The sequence below is a fragment of the Oreochromis aureus genome, linkage group 3 (genome assembly GCF_013358895.1).
Source record: "Oreochromis aureus strain Israel breed Guangdong linkage group 3, ZZ_aureus, whole genome shotgun sequence".
Lineage (NCBI taxonomy): Eukaryota > Metazoa > Chordata > Actinopteri > Cichliformes > Cichlidae > Oreochromis > Oreochromis aureus.
Window position 1 is genome coordinate 96,540,039 of NC_052944.1, and position 13,997 is coordinate 96,554,035.

At 42.6% G+C, this 13,997-nt stretch overlaps 2 protein-coding genes across 3 annotated transcripts; one reads left to right on the forward strand and one right to left on the reverse strand.

Moving 5' to 3' along the window:
* Nucleotides 1-6,195: 6,195 nt before the first annotated feature.
* trappc1 (trafficking protein particle complex 1) lies at nucleotides 6,196-8,527 on the reverse strand. Of its 2 annotated transcripts, none has more exons than XM_031757896.2 (5): nucleotides 8,447-8,527; nucleotides 7,967-8,065; nucleotides 7,769-7,839; nucleotides 7,523-7,661; nucleotides 6,196-6,482 (listed from the first exon to the last, which is right to left on the reverse strand). In XM_031757896.2, exons 2-5 carry the CDS (start codon nucleotides 8,063-8,065, stop codon nucleotides 6,354-6,356), a joined length of 438 nt encoding a protein of 145 aa, XP_031613756.1. In that variant the 5' UTR covers nucleotides 8,447-8,527; the 3' UTR covers nucleotides 6,196-6,353. The 2 variants fall into 2 exon arrangements, with proteins under 2 accessions (XP_031613756.1, XP_031613758.1); XM_031757898.2 differs by having other exon boundaries at nucleotides 8,420-8,461.
* Nucleotides 8,528-8,638: 111 nt separating this feature from the next.
* psmb6 (proteasome 20S subunit beta 6) lies at nucleotides 8,639-11,585 on the forward strand. The gene is made up of 7 exons (XM_031757899.2): nucleotides 8,639-8,804; nucleotides 9,337-9,404; nucleotides 9,496-9,561; nucleotides 10,743-10,808; nucleotides 10,928-11,057; nucleotides 11,177-11,321; nucleotides 11,398-11,585. The coding sequence occupies exons 1-7, from the start codon at nucleotides 8,649-8,651 to the stop codon at nucleotides 11,523-11,525; spliced, it is 759 nt and encodes a 252-aa protein (XP_031613759.2). The 5' UTR covers nucleotides 8,639-8,648; the 3' UTR covers nucleotides 11,526-11,585.
* The last annotated feature ends 2,412 nt before the right edge of the window (nucleotides 11,586-13,997 follow it).

Genomic DNA, 13,997 nt, shown 5'->3' on the forward strand with positions numbered 1-13,997 from the left:
CACTTAGGCGCTGCCTCCATCTCTTCCTGCTCCATCACAAACACTTCACCACAGAAACGTGGCTCCACGAACCTCCGAGCGATCAGGAAGTATCACCATCAAACCTTCATCTTTGTCTGCAGGCTCCTCTCAGCAGGGACAGGACGCCCGTCACATACACGCTAATGTTTAACAAGGAGAGGTTTCTGCCTGCATTCTGTCTGTTCGTCTGTCTATCTGTTTGTTTGTGTTTTAATAGTAATTTTTGCCTGAATCTTTTTGAGTTTTAATAGTAAACAAAGTATCTTTTCTTCTGCCTTTATCACTCCTATGCAGAACTCCCGCTGGAATTACTATTAGTAGTAGTAAATACATTTCAGTGTTTATTTTCAAAAGGCATGTTTTTTTCTCAGTGTTTATTTGAAAATAGCACATTAATATTTTTTAAAGCTGATAAATAATTTTAACTTATTCTTCATTCAAAAGTCCTATTTGAAATCTCACCAATTTAAGTACTTAAGTCAGGTTTTATTATTATTATTATTATTATTATTATTCACACAATTTTTGTGAAATATTATTTTAATTTTATTGAATCATTTTGAAAATAAAATATAATAGGGGTTTTTTCTTTCTTTTTTTAAAAATGTGCATCCATAGAAAATACAATTCAAAACTTGCATTGGAAACACTAACATATGAATCTGACCTTCTTTTTCTTCTGTTTGAAGTTTCATTGGAAATTTATCAACTTAATGCTAAGTGGTCTGATGACTTTCAGTTATTAATAAAAATACGTTGATGGAAAAAATAAAACCCATTCAGAGCTTCCATTAAAGAAGAGTGTAGTTCTGAGTGATTTGATTTCTGGCCTCTACTGTTTTATTATTATGTAAACATCTGTGTTGAGTGTAAAATTTAGCCAGTGGCACTAACTCTCCAGTGGAGTTGTCCCAGTGGAAATCTGATGAAACACTGAGCTGATTTTGTTTTGTTTTTTTAATGAGGTTTACATGGACGTCTGTCGCCTGTTTTCTCACTGAGGATCACTCTGTACTTAAACCCAATGCTCTAATTTTACAGAAGTCTGTCAGACACAGGCAGAACTGTGTTTGGTAATGTGGCGTGACTTCGGTCTGGAGCACAAACAGTGCGTCTGTTCATCGACATATTGATCAGGTATCGGCTCGCGTGCTGCTGCCAGCTGCTCACATATTTACACTGTTTTAGTTTTTTATATGATAACGTTAGCTGAAGTCAGGGACGATGCAGCCCTCACTCTGAACACACACACACACACACACACACACACGCACGCACACACACACACGCACACACACACACACACACCGAGCTGATGAACGACTGGAGCAGAAAGTCTTTAATAACAGAAACGTGACTCAGCAGCTCCAGGACCCAATCAGAGTGAGCCGAGGAGGACGCCACACACCAGTCTGACCAGTAACAGCTGCTCTCCAGTTTAACCAGTCCTGCTAAGTTCACATTAAAACAAGCTCATCACTGTGGCCCAGTAAAACCAGTTCAAACTGCATTGTGGCCCAAATTATATGTGTCAGTGTCACTGTGCCCTCTGGTGGTCACTTTGTATTACTGCACCGGTCTTTTTATGTCACCTGTATTGCATGTCTCTCTGCTCCATGGTGATGTCACACTCCTTCAGGTAGATCTCAAGGCGTCGCCTCTCCATCAGCCTCCGGGCGGCCTCCAGGATCTGAGACGCCAGGACCGACTCTTCTTTCTCCTTCACATCCTTCTTCAATTCGGTTTTCTCTGGTTTCCCAGAATTCCCTCTGTTTACTTTGGGCTTCTTGCTAAAACCATAGAGCTCCTCCACTGACAATTTTCCAGCTTTTCCTGCTACAGCCGCTGAGGGTCCAGCGGCTCCTGCGGCTGATGCTCGACCCGCAAACATGGCTGACACTGAAACGATAAAACAGGCCAGCAACGTAACCCAGGAACCCATTAGTTGTGTGGTATTGTTTCGTTTATTGTTCCAGGCTTTGGATATATAATTTACAAGTTGGCAAAATGCTGCCTGTGTATAGCTACAGCGACTGTCAGGATCCCACACTCTTCCTATTCTTCCTGCTAACGCGGTCTACCTGAGACACTGTGACAATCAGGGTACAGAAACTTACAAACCAGAAAGCTAAACGTTCGAGTCTCTGATTTCTGTACTCTGGCACAAGAACATCCTATCATACAGAAGCTTTTTCAGCAAACTTAAAATTATCATGCATGTACCTTTTTGACACATAAAGATGCAGATGGATCACACATTTGTAACAAAGGATAAGTACAGCAGCTTGCTAGTTAGAAAAATAATATAATTCCACCTGTATGGATGATGGCCTGCTTCGCTGTAACACAATTTACACAGCTGAACTCAAATGTAGCAGTTTAGACTTTCATGTTTTTCCTTGCTAATCCTTGCTGTTGTTTTAACACCAGCAGACAGTTTTTGTCTCCTACTCTAGGCTGTGGCTACTCCATAAATGACAGTTCCCTGTCATAAGGTTACCACTAAAGATAACAGACTAACCAACAGATCGTGCTGCCATGGAGTCCCACAGGGCTCCATTCTTGGTCCTCTACAGTTTCATTTCTACATGTTTCTCCTTCATCAGCAAACACACGATCAATTGTCAGAACTGATGCCAGCAGCAGCTGCCTCAGGATTACACCATCACTTCAGATGCTGGAATTATATTAATCTGTAATAGACTCCACATTAGCTGCAGTGCATATACTCGCAAAACATGCTTACAGAACTTAGATTATTTTTATACTCATGTCTGCCTCAAACTGTAGCTGACCTGACCCTTACGGTTAGTTCTGTTTTTTTAAAATACTTTTGTTGATCCTCGTCTACCTTTAACAGGCCAGGACAGTCAGTTTAATCCTAATCTGTGCTCTACACACAAACTCCACCTTTAATGATAAAGAACTAGTTTTACAACATGTGCATGTCGTACCTGTTTGTCTGATTCCTGTCGCCCACAGCGTCCATCCACCTTCATCTGTCTGTCTGTGTCTCTGCTGCTGCTCTCATATTAATCCTGTTGGCCTGATTCCACCAATCAGAGAGCAGATATCATGTCTGTCTGATTCAAAAAAACTAAATACCAAACTCTGAGTACAGATGTTAAACATGGCGTCCTGCCCATGAACCTCATTATCTAGCTCTAATCTCTCTCTCTCTCTCTCTCACACACACACACACACACACACACACACACACACACACACAAAGACAAACAGACACTCTTATGTCTTTTTAAAGAGAGACAGGACAGTGGTAGACCTGAACCCGTCCTATTTCAGGGAAGGCCCCGATTACACCACACAGCAGTGGATTAAACCTGTTTGTGTTCCTGCGTCCTCTGAACGTTCATAAAGCTGAGGTTTCCTTCACAGCAGCAGCTAAAGTGAAGTGTGTCTAATATGACAGCACACACACACACGATGGAGGAAACATCTGTAAACATGTGTTGTGCTTTTATCTTCATCTGTGTGTAATCCATCACATCATCTGTCCGAGTGGGAGCAGCCTCCACCTGCTGTCCACAGATTTCATTTTAAACCCTGAGACGCAAACATCTGGCAGAGAAGGCACACACACACACACACACACACACACACACACACACACACACACACACACACAGAAGTTATTATAGGCTCATGTTCACTGACACCTGAGAGAAACCCCGATGACCACAGGGTGATTGGGGTTTTACAGCTGCCTTAATCTTTCACCTCCTCCACATCGAGAGGAGCTGGTTGAGGTCGTGCTTCATTACATATTTCCAACATGTCCTATGAGGACAAGGCCCTGGGCCAGACCCAGGACATGGTGGAGAAATTATTATGTCTTTATTATATGTATATACAGATTATTATATCTCAGACAAGTTGATGGCAGGACTGTTTCACCTGCTCACACTGATTTTTCTTGCTCGTTGTGATTCGTGTGAAGGTAACATTGATACTTTTTGTTTCGTGAGGTCAAGTTTTGCACGTTTAACAGTGTTTTTCTCCACATTACAATCCTGCCATTTTCAGGGACAGGGATGTTAACTTGAGTCACAGTAACTGCACATGTTATGTAAAGTGTTGTTGTGAACTCAGACATGTTAGGGTAAAGAAATGTTTCTGTGGCTTTAATACTGAACTGCATGTGTCCATATTACTCAGTCACTGCCACCTGAATCCTGTGTTTAATCAGCACAGTTTAAGTCCTGTATTTATATTTCATTTACACAGGTGATCTCACTGACACTTAGTGTCTCAGTTACAACACAGACCTGTTTGACCTCTATCTGCTGACACAGAGGTCATGCAAAGGACTGCGGCTGTGCTGAGTGGATGTGGATAATTCATGGATCCTGACCAGCCTCTGCTGTTTGTAGCTGCTCTAACACAGATACAGGAAATCTTTACCAGCTCACACCACAACACCTGCATGATTTTGGATTTAAGATCCAGTTTGTATCAGAGTGTGACTCATGGACATTTTCCTATTTAACTTCCTGCTTCACACAGGAATCCACCAAGTTTGAGAATAAGTAAAGTGTTTTAAATCTTAGTTTACTTTTACAATGTGAGGGACAAAGACAGTAGATATCTTACAAAGTGAGGACAAGGAGAGCAAATCTTATAAGTTGAGGACATTTTTAGATTCTTGGACACTTTCCTGTAAAGAAACAAGTCCCCAATTCATGGCAGAAATCCCTGTGAAGTGGGGACTTTAAAGATTTCTACATGTGAGGACATTTTGATGGATACAAAACTGCTACCTAAATACGAGTTTGTTGCTGCTCATGTTTTCTAGTCCACACATCTGTCTGCAGCTGTCTTTCTGTCTGTACTGGTGATTGTGGGTAAAATGGTCGTCACATGTATGCAAAGACCAACGTGTGTGTTTCCAGCTGTTGGTTGGCAGTATGTTTTTCAGTGGGATTAGAGATTACACTGTACACTCCAATCATGATGATGTCATCGCTTCATCTGCGGCTCCTCCTAATGATGCACTCAGTGTCATTTTTGCCTCTGCTTGTATTACCCACAATGCACTTCAAAAATGATGCCAAAAGCAGCTGATAGAAGCTGTGTGTGTGTTTGATGAGTCAGGCGGTTCAGCAGGTCGTGTTTCTGATTGACTGATTGATCAGGTCCTCTTTGTCCATACTCGGGTGTTCAGCAGATCAGGCAAAGCATTCAGGTGTTGATGGAGACTCCGACATCGGAGCTGCTTCCTGCAGCTGAAGGACAGCACGTGGAGGGGCGGGGTCAGGTTCAGGGTCAGCTCAGACTGAATCCAGCTGTTAATCAGTCAGCTGACCTCAGGTCAGTAACATCACTCACATGTTAACTGTGTGTGTTAAATCAGAGCTGGTTTCTGAGTGTCGATCACATGAACGCTTCCACCATCATTCAAACTGATTTCTTCAGCTGTTAGAGGATCAAACTCTGCATCAGCAGGACGTTCACAGATTAACAACCATTAAACAGGCCATCAGTCATGTGACTGCTGGTAGATTGATGTGCTGTTACTCAGGTTTATAACACTACACGCAATAATGAGGATCAGAGGGCAAGGCTGGGCTATGCATTCTGGGTAATTCCCTCAGGCAGACGCGTACTTCTGCAAAGAGTTCATAAAGGCTCAATTTATCTGCTGTGTTGCACTTCATGAGCTCACAGCCAGCAGCAGCAGCGCCCCCTGGTGGTACAAACCAGTCAGCACAGTTTAAACCAGCGGTCCCCAACCCCCGGGCCTCGGACCGGTACCGGTCCGTGAGTTGTTTGGTACCAGGCCGCGAGAATTGAGGCTCAGGTGTGAAATGTATGGTTTTCAGGGTTTTTATCGGTTTTCAGCGTTATTTTGTTATCGTTTTTATCGTTAACTCGGTTTTCCTGGGTCTTTTCACGTGTGTTATGAATACATCTTCTTTTTTTCGGTACCAGCACTAGTTTTATTTTGTTGTATTTATCTGCGACACCTTATTGCCGGTCCGTGAAAATATTGTCGGGCATAAACCGGTCCGTGGCACAAAAAAGGTTGGGGACCGCTGGGTTAAACCATCAGCTCTGAGTTCACAGGGATCACTGCAGAGACATCATCATAAACTCTGGACACGGGTGACTGTTCTGACAGGTGTGAGCGTCAGCAAAGAGTAATGACAGTTTCCAGGAAGTTCCACAGAGCTGCTTTTATTAAAGGTCAAAGGTCAGAGTGGCTTCATATAAGTTTGATTCAAAAGACAAAACTTCCTGCCAAGGACATGAAAGAACAAAATAAATACATTAAACTCTCACTGTGAACATGTGTGTGTGTGTGTGTGTGATGCTCAGGCGGCTCGTGGGCTGTAGTACGGCAGCGCTCTGATGAAGGCGTCCAGGCAGCTGCTGAACAGCTCGCTCTCCAAGGTCTGCGTGGATGCACAAACTGGGTTCTTCACGATTAACTCCACGTACAGCTGACACACACACACACACACACACACACACACACAGAGTAAGTCTCTTTCACAATAAAGCCTGTAACACTTCCTGTTTAGCACAGACAGAAAACAGCAGCTCACAGATGATTATTATACTAATATTTATATAAACCGTTTCTTTGAAGGTCGTGGTTACAATCTGAGAGCTTTGAGATTCAGAACAAAACCAAACTGACAAGAAAAAAATGGAAAACACACTTCAACATTTGAGGAGTAAAGTTTGTAACACACAAAGATCTGAACTAAAGATTTAAAAACGTTAATATGTAACGAACGCTGCGATCATCTCAGAGAAATATAACCTGCACATTTAGTTTAAAATTCACAACACTTCACTATAAAAGTTTAAATATGTAAGAGATGTAAGAGGTGTTTTTACGTGTTTGTCCACAGCAGGGACGTTAAAGTCATTTTACACTGTGGGCCACAGGAAGCCCACTTTGATGTGAAGTGGGCCGGACAAAGTTAATTCCTTCTGTCAGTGCAAGTACACATTTAATCCCTGACATGTGTTAATATAAGGAAAATGAAGTGCAGTTTCAACAGGACGTCTCATTTTTTTCATCATGCTGTAGCAAATGAATGAAATCTGTCAGCTCAACTCTTCAGGTGGATGAATTCTGGGAAAAAACCCATTTTAGTTCAGCCTCAGTGTGATAATCTCTGGTCTCTCGTGGACCGAATCCAGATGGGCCCATTAGAACGAGCAGATTTCTGTTTATATTATATCTAAGATTTAACATGTTGTTCTCTCTCATTTTCCAACTTCATCTCTTAAAAGATTCTTTGAGAAAACTGATTAAATTTCACATATTTCAATGAAAAAGTGACTCTTTATCCTAGAACGTCTTCAGGAGGTCAGCTGGAGCAGTTTGATGTGTTGTTTAATACACATAGATTTTAAAACGCTTCAGTTCAGCCTGCTGGTTCTGTAGATGAACACACTCAGGTGTGTGTGTGTGTGTGTGTGTGTGTGTGTGTGTGTGTGTGTGTGTGTGTGTGTGTGTGTGTCTCACATTGCTGTAGATGTGCTGCAGTGTGTCCCTGGCGTTGGTCACTGACAGGTCGGTGTTCAAGACAAACTTCAGGCCGCTCGGAGTCTCGTAGTAATGAAGACGATACTTACTGGTCTGAAAGGACAGGAACCCCTCCTTCCTGAGCACAGCTAAGGACCACAGACAGGAGGACAGGTGGACAGACATTAAGAAAGCTACACAGACAGACTGACAGGAGGACATATTGACAGGTGACGTGAAGGATACATGTCCAGAGGAGACATCTTGCTGACGAAGGAGCGGATGGAGAAGAGCATCCCGTACATCAGCTTGAACTCCTGCAGAGACACACACACACACACACACACACACACACACACACACACACACACACACATAAACACACCTTTCCTTCACACTCTCTGTGTCTGATTTATTGATTACTGATTCGGCTTTGAGGCTCACCTCCTCCTTGGAGATGCCCGCCTGCTTCTTGCGGTTCCACTCGTTGTAATACAAACAGTTTCCATTGCGGTCAAATATGTACAAGTTATGAACCGTCATCTGAAACACAGCCGATCAAAAAATCAATTAACAGACATCCACCGATGATCACTCACTGGCTCGGGGTATGCCGAATCAAATAGGAACTCCTCCACAACCTAAAAAGTGTTAACATTACTTTCTGTCCCGTGGGTATTCTTTTTACTGCAAAGTTTTAAATGACGGGGATAAAATTGCACATCTTATAATGGAGTCTGGTCCTCCGCGATGTTCAGACGTAACACAACAGCCACTAAATTATCTGTTAACTTCATTTAAACACACCAGCTTTCTTTAATATGTTTAATTACTGCATTTAAAGGAGAAAACACATTAAATGTTTTAAAATAATCGTTATAATCAGGTTTAGCCTACGTTTTTAAAATCCAGACCAGTGTTTACCTTATCTTCCTGTTTCTCGCAGGACCCCAACTGCAGAGCTGTTCACTTATGTGCCCGAATAAAACTGTTTCATGGCAATTTAGACAGCTAAGTTAGACTATCTGAATTAGAAGAACGTTGAGTTATTAAATCTAACTTGTAATTTAATCATATGTGAGTTGGTTTGTAACATGTACGTTTCGCTAATAGCGTAAATAAAAAAATGTTAGGCTTTATGCGCGGACAGCCTCTACTCAGTACAGTTATTCATAGAGAGAAGATGGCGGCAGCACCCGTAATGATGCCGTACTTCGGCCAGCAAATTTCGTCCAAAAGTGACCTGGTCCCGGACTGGACCCGCCAGGAAGTCAGCACCGGGGTAGGTACAGGGTCTGTGGTGCTGGGTCGGACCGAGCCGGGCCCGGTTCGGTCCCGATGGAGCGTTTTTAAACGGCAAACAGCGGCTGAATGAGACAGCAGTTCTGCAACGGCTAACAGCGGCTAACGGTAGCTGTGTTTGTGAGGAGATTCGGACCACAGCGGGACCGAACCGGGCTAAACTGGGGGTAGAGTCCGGGGGGGGACACACGTGTATTGGGTGGTTAATGAAAGATATCTAGATAACCACAGGGAAGCGTGGAGAGCTGGCTAACGCTATGGTTGCATTATGGGACAAGCGTTTAAAATTTCTTTGTGTTTTTCTCACGTGAGCGTTTTCAATGTGGTGTAAATGGCTTGTCCGATAATGAGCTCACCCGACAAAGTAGTCATTTACCAGTTTCAGAGAAGGAGGAACACAGAGAGTGATGAAGCTGAGACTGTTTAAACAGGAGCGATGCTGTCCGAGAATGGGCCCAGGGTGTTTATCAGCCGGTTTACCTGTTGTATGTTTGTTTGTTGTCATGTGTCAGACCACCATCATGGCCGTGGAGTATGACGGAGGAGTGGTGATCGGGGCCGACTCTCGAACTACCACAGGGTGAGAAAACAAACACTGAATATGTGACGATGGAGCTGAGTGCAGGAAACACTCCTTTAACCTCACCTGTCTGTGTGTGTTTGTGTTTCAGAGCGTACATCGCCAACAGAGTCACAGACAAACTGACTCGCATCCACAACAAGATCTACTGCTGCAGGTCAGTCCTCCTCCTCACCATGGGCTCCATCACAGGAACTCTAATCAGAAGGCAGAAAACTTTTCAGAATAAAACAGCTATGTTTTTAATCTTAGTGTAACAGGGTCATAAATCACATTGTTATAATTACACAAAATGTGTTCTAAACCCCCAAACTCTTCCCTTTATACCTGACTTTTAGGACCTCCAAGCCTGTAGTTATGTTCATTATCAGTTAGAGCCCCTCCTCATTCTTTTCTTCTTCTTCTTTGGTGCAACCATATAAATACAGTGTACCCCTTTTGCCTCTGCCCTTTTCTACAATTCCCCTGTGGGAGAAGAGCTGGAGTGGGAAAGCTATTTATTTGGAGGTCTTTCTTTCTTTCTTTCTTTCTTTTACCGTTTTTATCAGACACAACGCAGAATCCCACCGGTTACATTAGGAAGCACAGTCTTTCAAAATAAACTTTGTTTGCAATTAGTAGTTTTTACAGAATACCCACAGTCTGCATTCAGGACTTTTTAGGGACTCTAACCTTGCAGGAACACAAAGACCCTTCAGCTCTGAATATTTTAGGAACCCTGAAAACCACAGAGACATGAATGGATCTAAAGCCTGGGACCAGGTTTAGAATCTCTTGGCTTCTTATTACATTTTAAAGAGTCATTAAGGAACCTGAGACATTTGTACAGCCTTTCTTATGTAAAACCGAGGCCCCAGGAAACATTAAAAGGCAGTTTGAAATAATGTTTTCATGAATCCATTTGTTCATTAGGAGCTCAGAGAGACCTCTTATAAAAACTTTGAACTTTTGTAAAGATGCTGAGAACTGTTTGAGCAACCTTAAAAAGTTTAAGTATGTAGAGAAGTGTTTTTGAGATGTGAATGAAGTTGGCCCCCCGACCTTCTTCAAATCCAACAAAAGTGTTTGTGCTGATTTCTGCTGCTAAAATTGTCATTTGTGCTGCTTCTCTTTTAAAGATATTAATGAAAAATGTAAAGGTCAAAAGGTCAACCAGCCCACCCACATTACCCAAATAAAATTAAAAAAAAATTGATGTCAAATATTTGTGCTACATTTGTGCTGCAAACATTTCCGTTTGTGCTGCTATCATTTTAAAAATATTAATAAAAGAACATTTTATTAAAGAGCTGCTCCTCCTCAGCAGACGTCATGTTCATGTTTGTGTTCTGGCTGCAGGTCTGGATCAGCTGCTGACACTCAGGCCATCGCTGAGATCGTTGCCTACCAGCTGGGCTTCCACAGGTAACACACACACACACACACACACACACACACACACACACACACACACACACACACACAGCCTTCCTGTCAGCTCAGGTGAGGCCAATACTCACCAGTGTCTTTGACCCCGCCCACAGCATCGAGCTGGACGAGCCCCCGTTGGTGGAGACGGCAGCCAATCTGTTCAGAGCGAGCTGCTACCGTTACAGGGAGGAGCTGACAGCTGGGATCCTGGTGGCAGGCTGGGACAAGAGGAAGGGCGGACAGGTGAGAACTCACGCCACCTGGACACACACGCTGATGTAGTCCTTTGTGTGGCCAGCAGATGGTGCTGTTTCCACCCCTGCAGACTGTAACGCATAGTCTGTGTGTGTTACCTGTCTTAGGTGTACAGCGTCCCGATTGGTGGGATGTTGGTGAGGCAGCCGGTGTCGGTCGGCGGCAGCGGCAGCACCTACATCTACGGCTTCATGGACGCCAACTACAAACCCGGGATGAACAAAGAGCAGTGCATGGAGCTCACCGCTGCAGGTAACGCACCGCCGCTGCTGCAAGGCATGCTGGGAGCTGCACTCCACAACCGTCTCACTGACCTCTTTCTCCTCAGCTCTGTCTCTGGCCATGGAGCGGGATGGCTCCAGTGGGGGCGTGGTCAGGCTGGCCAGCATCTCGGAGGAGGGGGTGGAGCGACGCGTCATCCTGGGAAACCAGCTGCCCAAGTTCTCCACACACTGAGCGTGCTCAGTTTCACTCACGTGTCTGTTATGTTAATAAAGTTTTCATTTTGTCTCTTCACTGTCATCGTCTCATTGATGCTAAAATCAATAACCACAGATCAATCACACCAATACCATAGTTCACTTTGTGTGAATGCAGTTCCCTGAGTGTCCAGCAGAGGGAGACACAGACAGCAGCAGTGAGCTGAGTGCTTACAGTCACGACGGTTCTGGGTTTAGCTCCAGTTTGAGGTCGAAGGTCGGATCCTCAGGCGTGTGTGGCACAGCCTGAGTCTCCTCGCTCTGTCTGAGCACTGCTTTGAAGGTTTTCTGCACATTGTTTCGTCCTGATGTGTCCCCGCTGACTGCAGACCGGCGTCTGTCCGTCTATCCACAGAAATAAGAGTTAAAAACAGAGTCGGCATTCATGGAGGCATGGAAGCTGTGCAACAGGAAGTGCATTTACCCACTTTCTTAAAGTGGTTGAGAGCTGGTTCTAAAAAGTTGGACTTTTCTAACTTTCTTTTAAAAGTTTTCCATAATGAAGCGACAGGCCTTCGTCCTGCTGAGGTCACTGTTCGTGTCATTACTTTGAAGTGTCGTTAGTGGCTGATTGATGAAGCTCTGCTGTGAGAGGAGACCAAAGGATGGAGGGACAGTCCCGGGTGGGACGACCAACACTCAGGTGTTACAGAGAGAGGAGGAGTGAAGTCCAGTTCAAATACTAAAACTAAACTCTTATCACCTTTTTTTCATCCAAACTCTTTATTAACAAATAAAAAGAATAAACAGGAAGTGGATGTTCTCCTCCTCTGTCACATTGACCCTCCTTCATTAATGAACCTCCTCTGAGCTCTTCTTCTGTTCCTCCTGCCTGCACCTCCGCCTTCATCCTCCCTCCCTCCTCTGCACACGCTCAGACCATCTCAGGCTCTCTGACGGACTGGTTTGTGCTGCTCGCGCCAGTGTTGAGGTTGTTACAGTTTGTGCTTAGCAAAAGTTTTATTAGATCTTATTTATTTTTTTTATTTTTTACTTTATTCATTTTTTTTTAAATTTCCAGGTGGGTTTCAATCTTATAATATTTTAAATGTTTCCTATTTTTAAAGATTTTCTTTTATTCATTTTCTTATTTTTGTTTTTGTTCTCTTTTAATTTGAAAATCTGTTTTTAAGTTAGTATTTATTTATTATTTATTTTTACTTTATTTCTGTGTTTTATGTGTTTCCCATTTTGGTTTTAATACTTTTTATAAGTACATATTATATATACCCTCTATTTAACTTTTTTATTTGTGAGCAGTTTAATTGTTTTATTTCTTTAAAAAAAAATTTTTTTATGATTTTTATATTTTTTAACCTTTTTAATATTTTTTTCACTAATTAAAAATAAAATATATAAATAATATTTGATCTTCTTCGTAACAGTTTTTCTGTCTTTCCATATCTATTCTGTCTTTTTAGTTTTTATTTACTAATCCCTTATTTTTATTTATCCCACTTCTTTATTTGTTTCAATCATTTTTAGTTATTTTTAAATTTTCTGTTTTATTTTTTCTGCAGTTCTGATTTTATTTCCTTTTATTTCTGATAATATTTAGTTTTAGTTTTTAAACTTTTAAATTCTTAATTTTTTATTTTTTATATGACTTTTTATTTTTTATTTAGTGAATCATTTTTATTTCAACTTCCTTGTTTTAATTTGTTGTCATTTTAAATTCACTTTATCTATTTTGTTTTTCTTCTTTTCACTTTAATTTAATTTAATGTTTATTTTTATTTCTGCATTTTGAATCATCGTGTCTTCCTCCTTTGTTGTGACATCACTGGGGGGCGGGACTCTCACCTGTCTGTCAAACGTGCCCTCGTCAGTCAGGTGACAGTTTCCCACAGGCCCCCTCTCCTCTGTTCTCTCCATCCTTCCTCCTCCTCCTCTTCTTCCTCTCCTTGTTTTGTTCTCTGGGTCGTTCACACCTCTGCCGACACAGACCAGAAACAAAGAGGAGGAGGACACCTGACTCTGTCTTTTGTCCTCAGACTAGGAGAAAGAGAAGCTCTCGGCCTCCTTTCATCTGTCTCTCTCTCTCTGTGGGTGCTGAATGTCTCTCGCCCGCTCTCACCTGTCTTCATGGAGCTGCAGGTAAGAAACTTAAGCCTGACTGTAACCCCGCCCCCTTAAACGTGACCGTTAAAACGGAAACCTGGATACTCACCAGTCTGACCAGTTTAACTCCAAACATCCAGAAAACACTTCAAAATAAGAGCTGGGTCTCTTTCCCTGACTCGTTTCAAAGTAAAAGTGTGGGTCTGATAATGCTTCAGAGGCTTTGAACTCTATTGATTTTTTATTGATTCTTTATTGGTCCTCCTTTCTTCTGCTCCTGCGTGCACCTCCTCCCTGTGATGATGGACCTCAGACTGTATTTATATCTGCTGACAACATCCTGCCTGCTGTCTGACCTCAGATCTGCCCTCCTTTTATTTTATGTCTC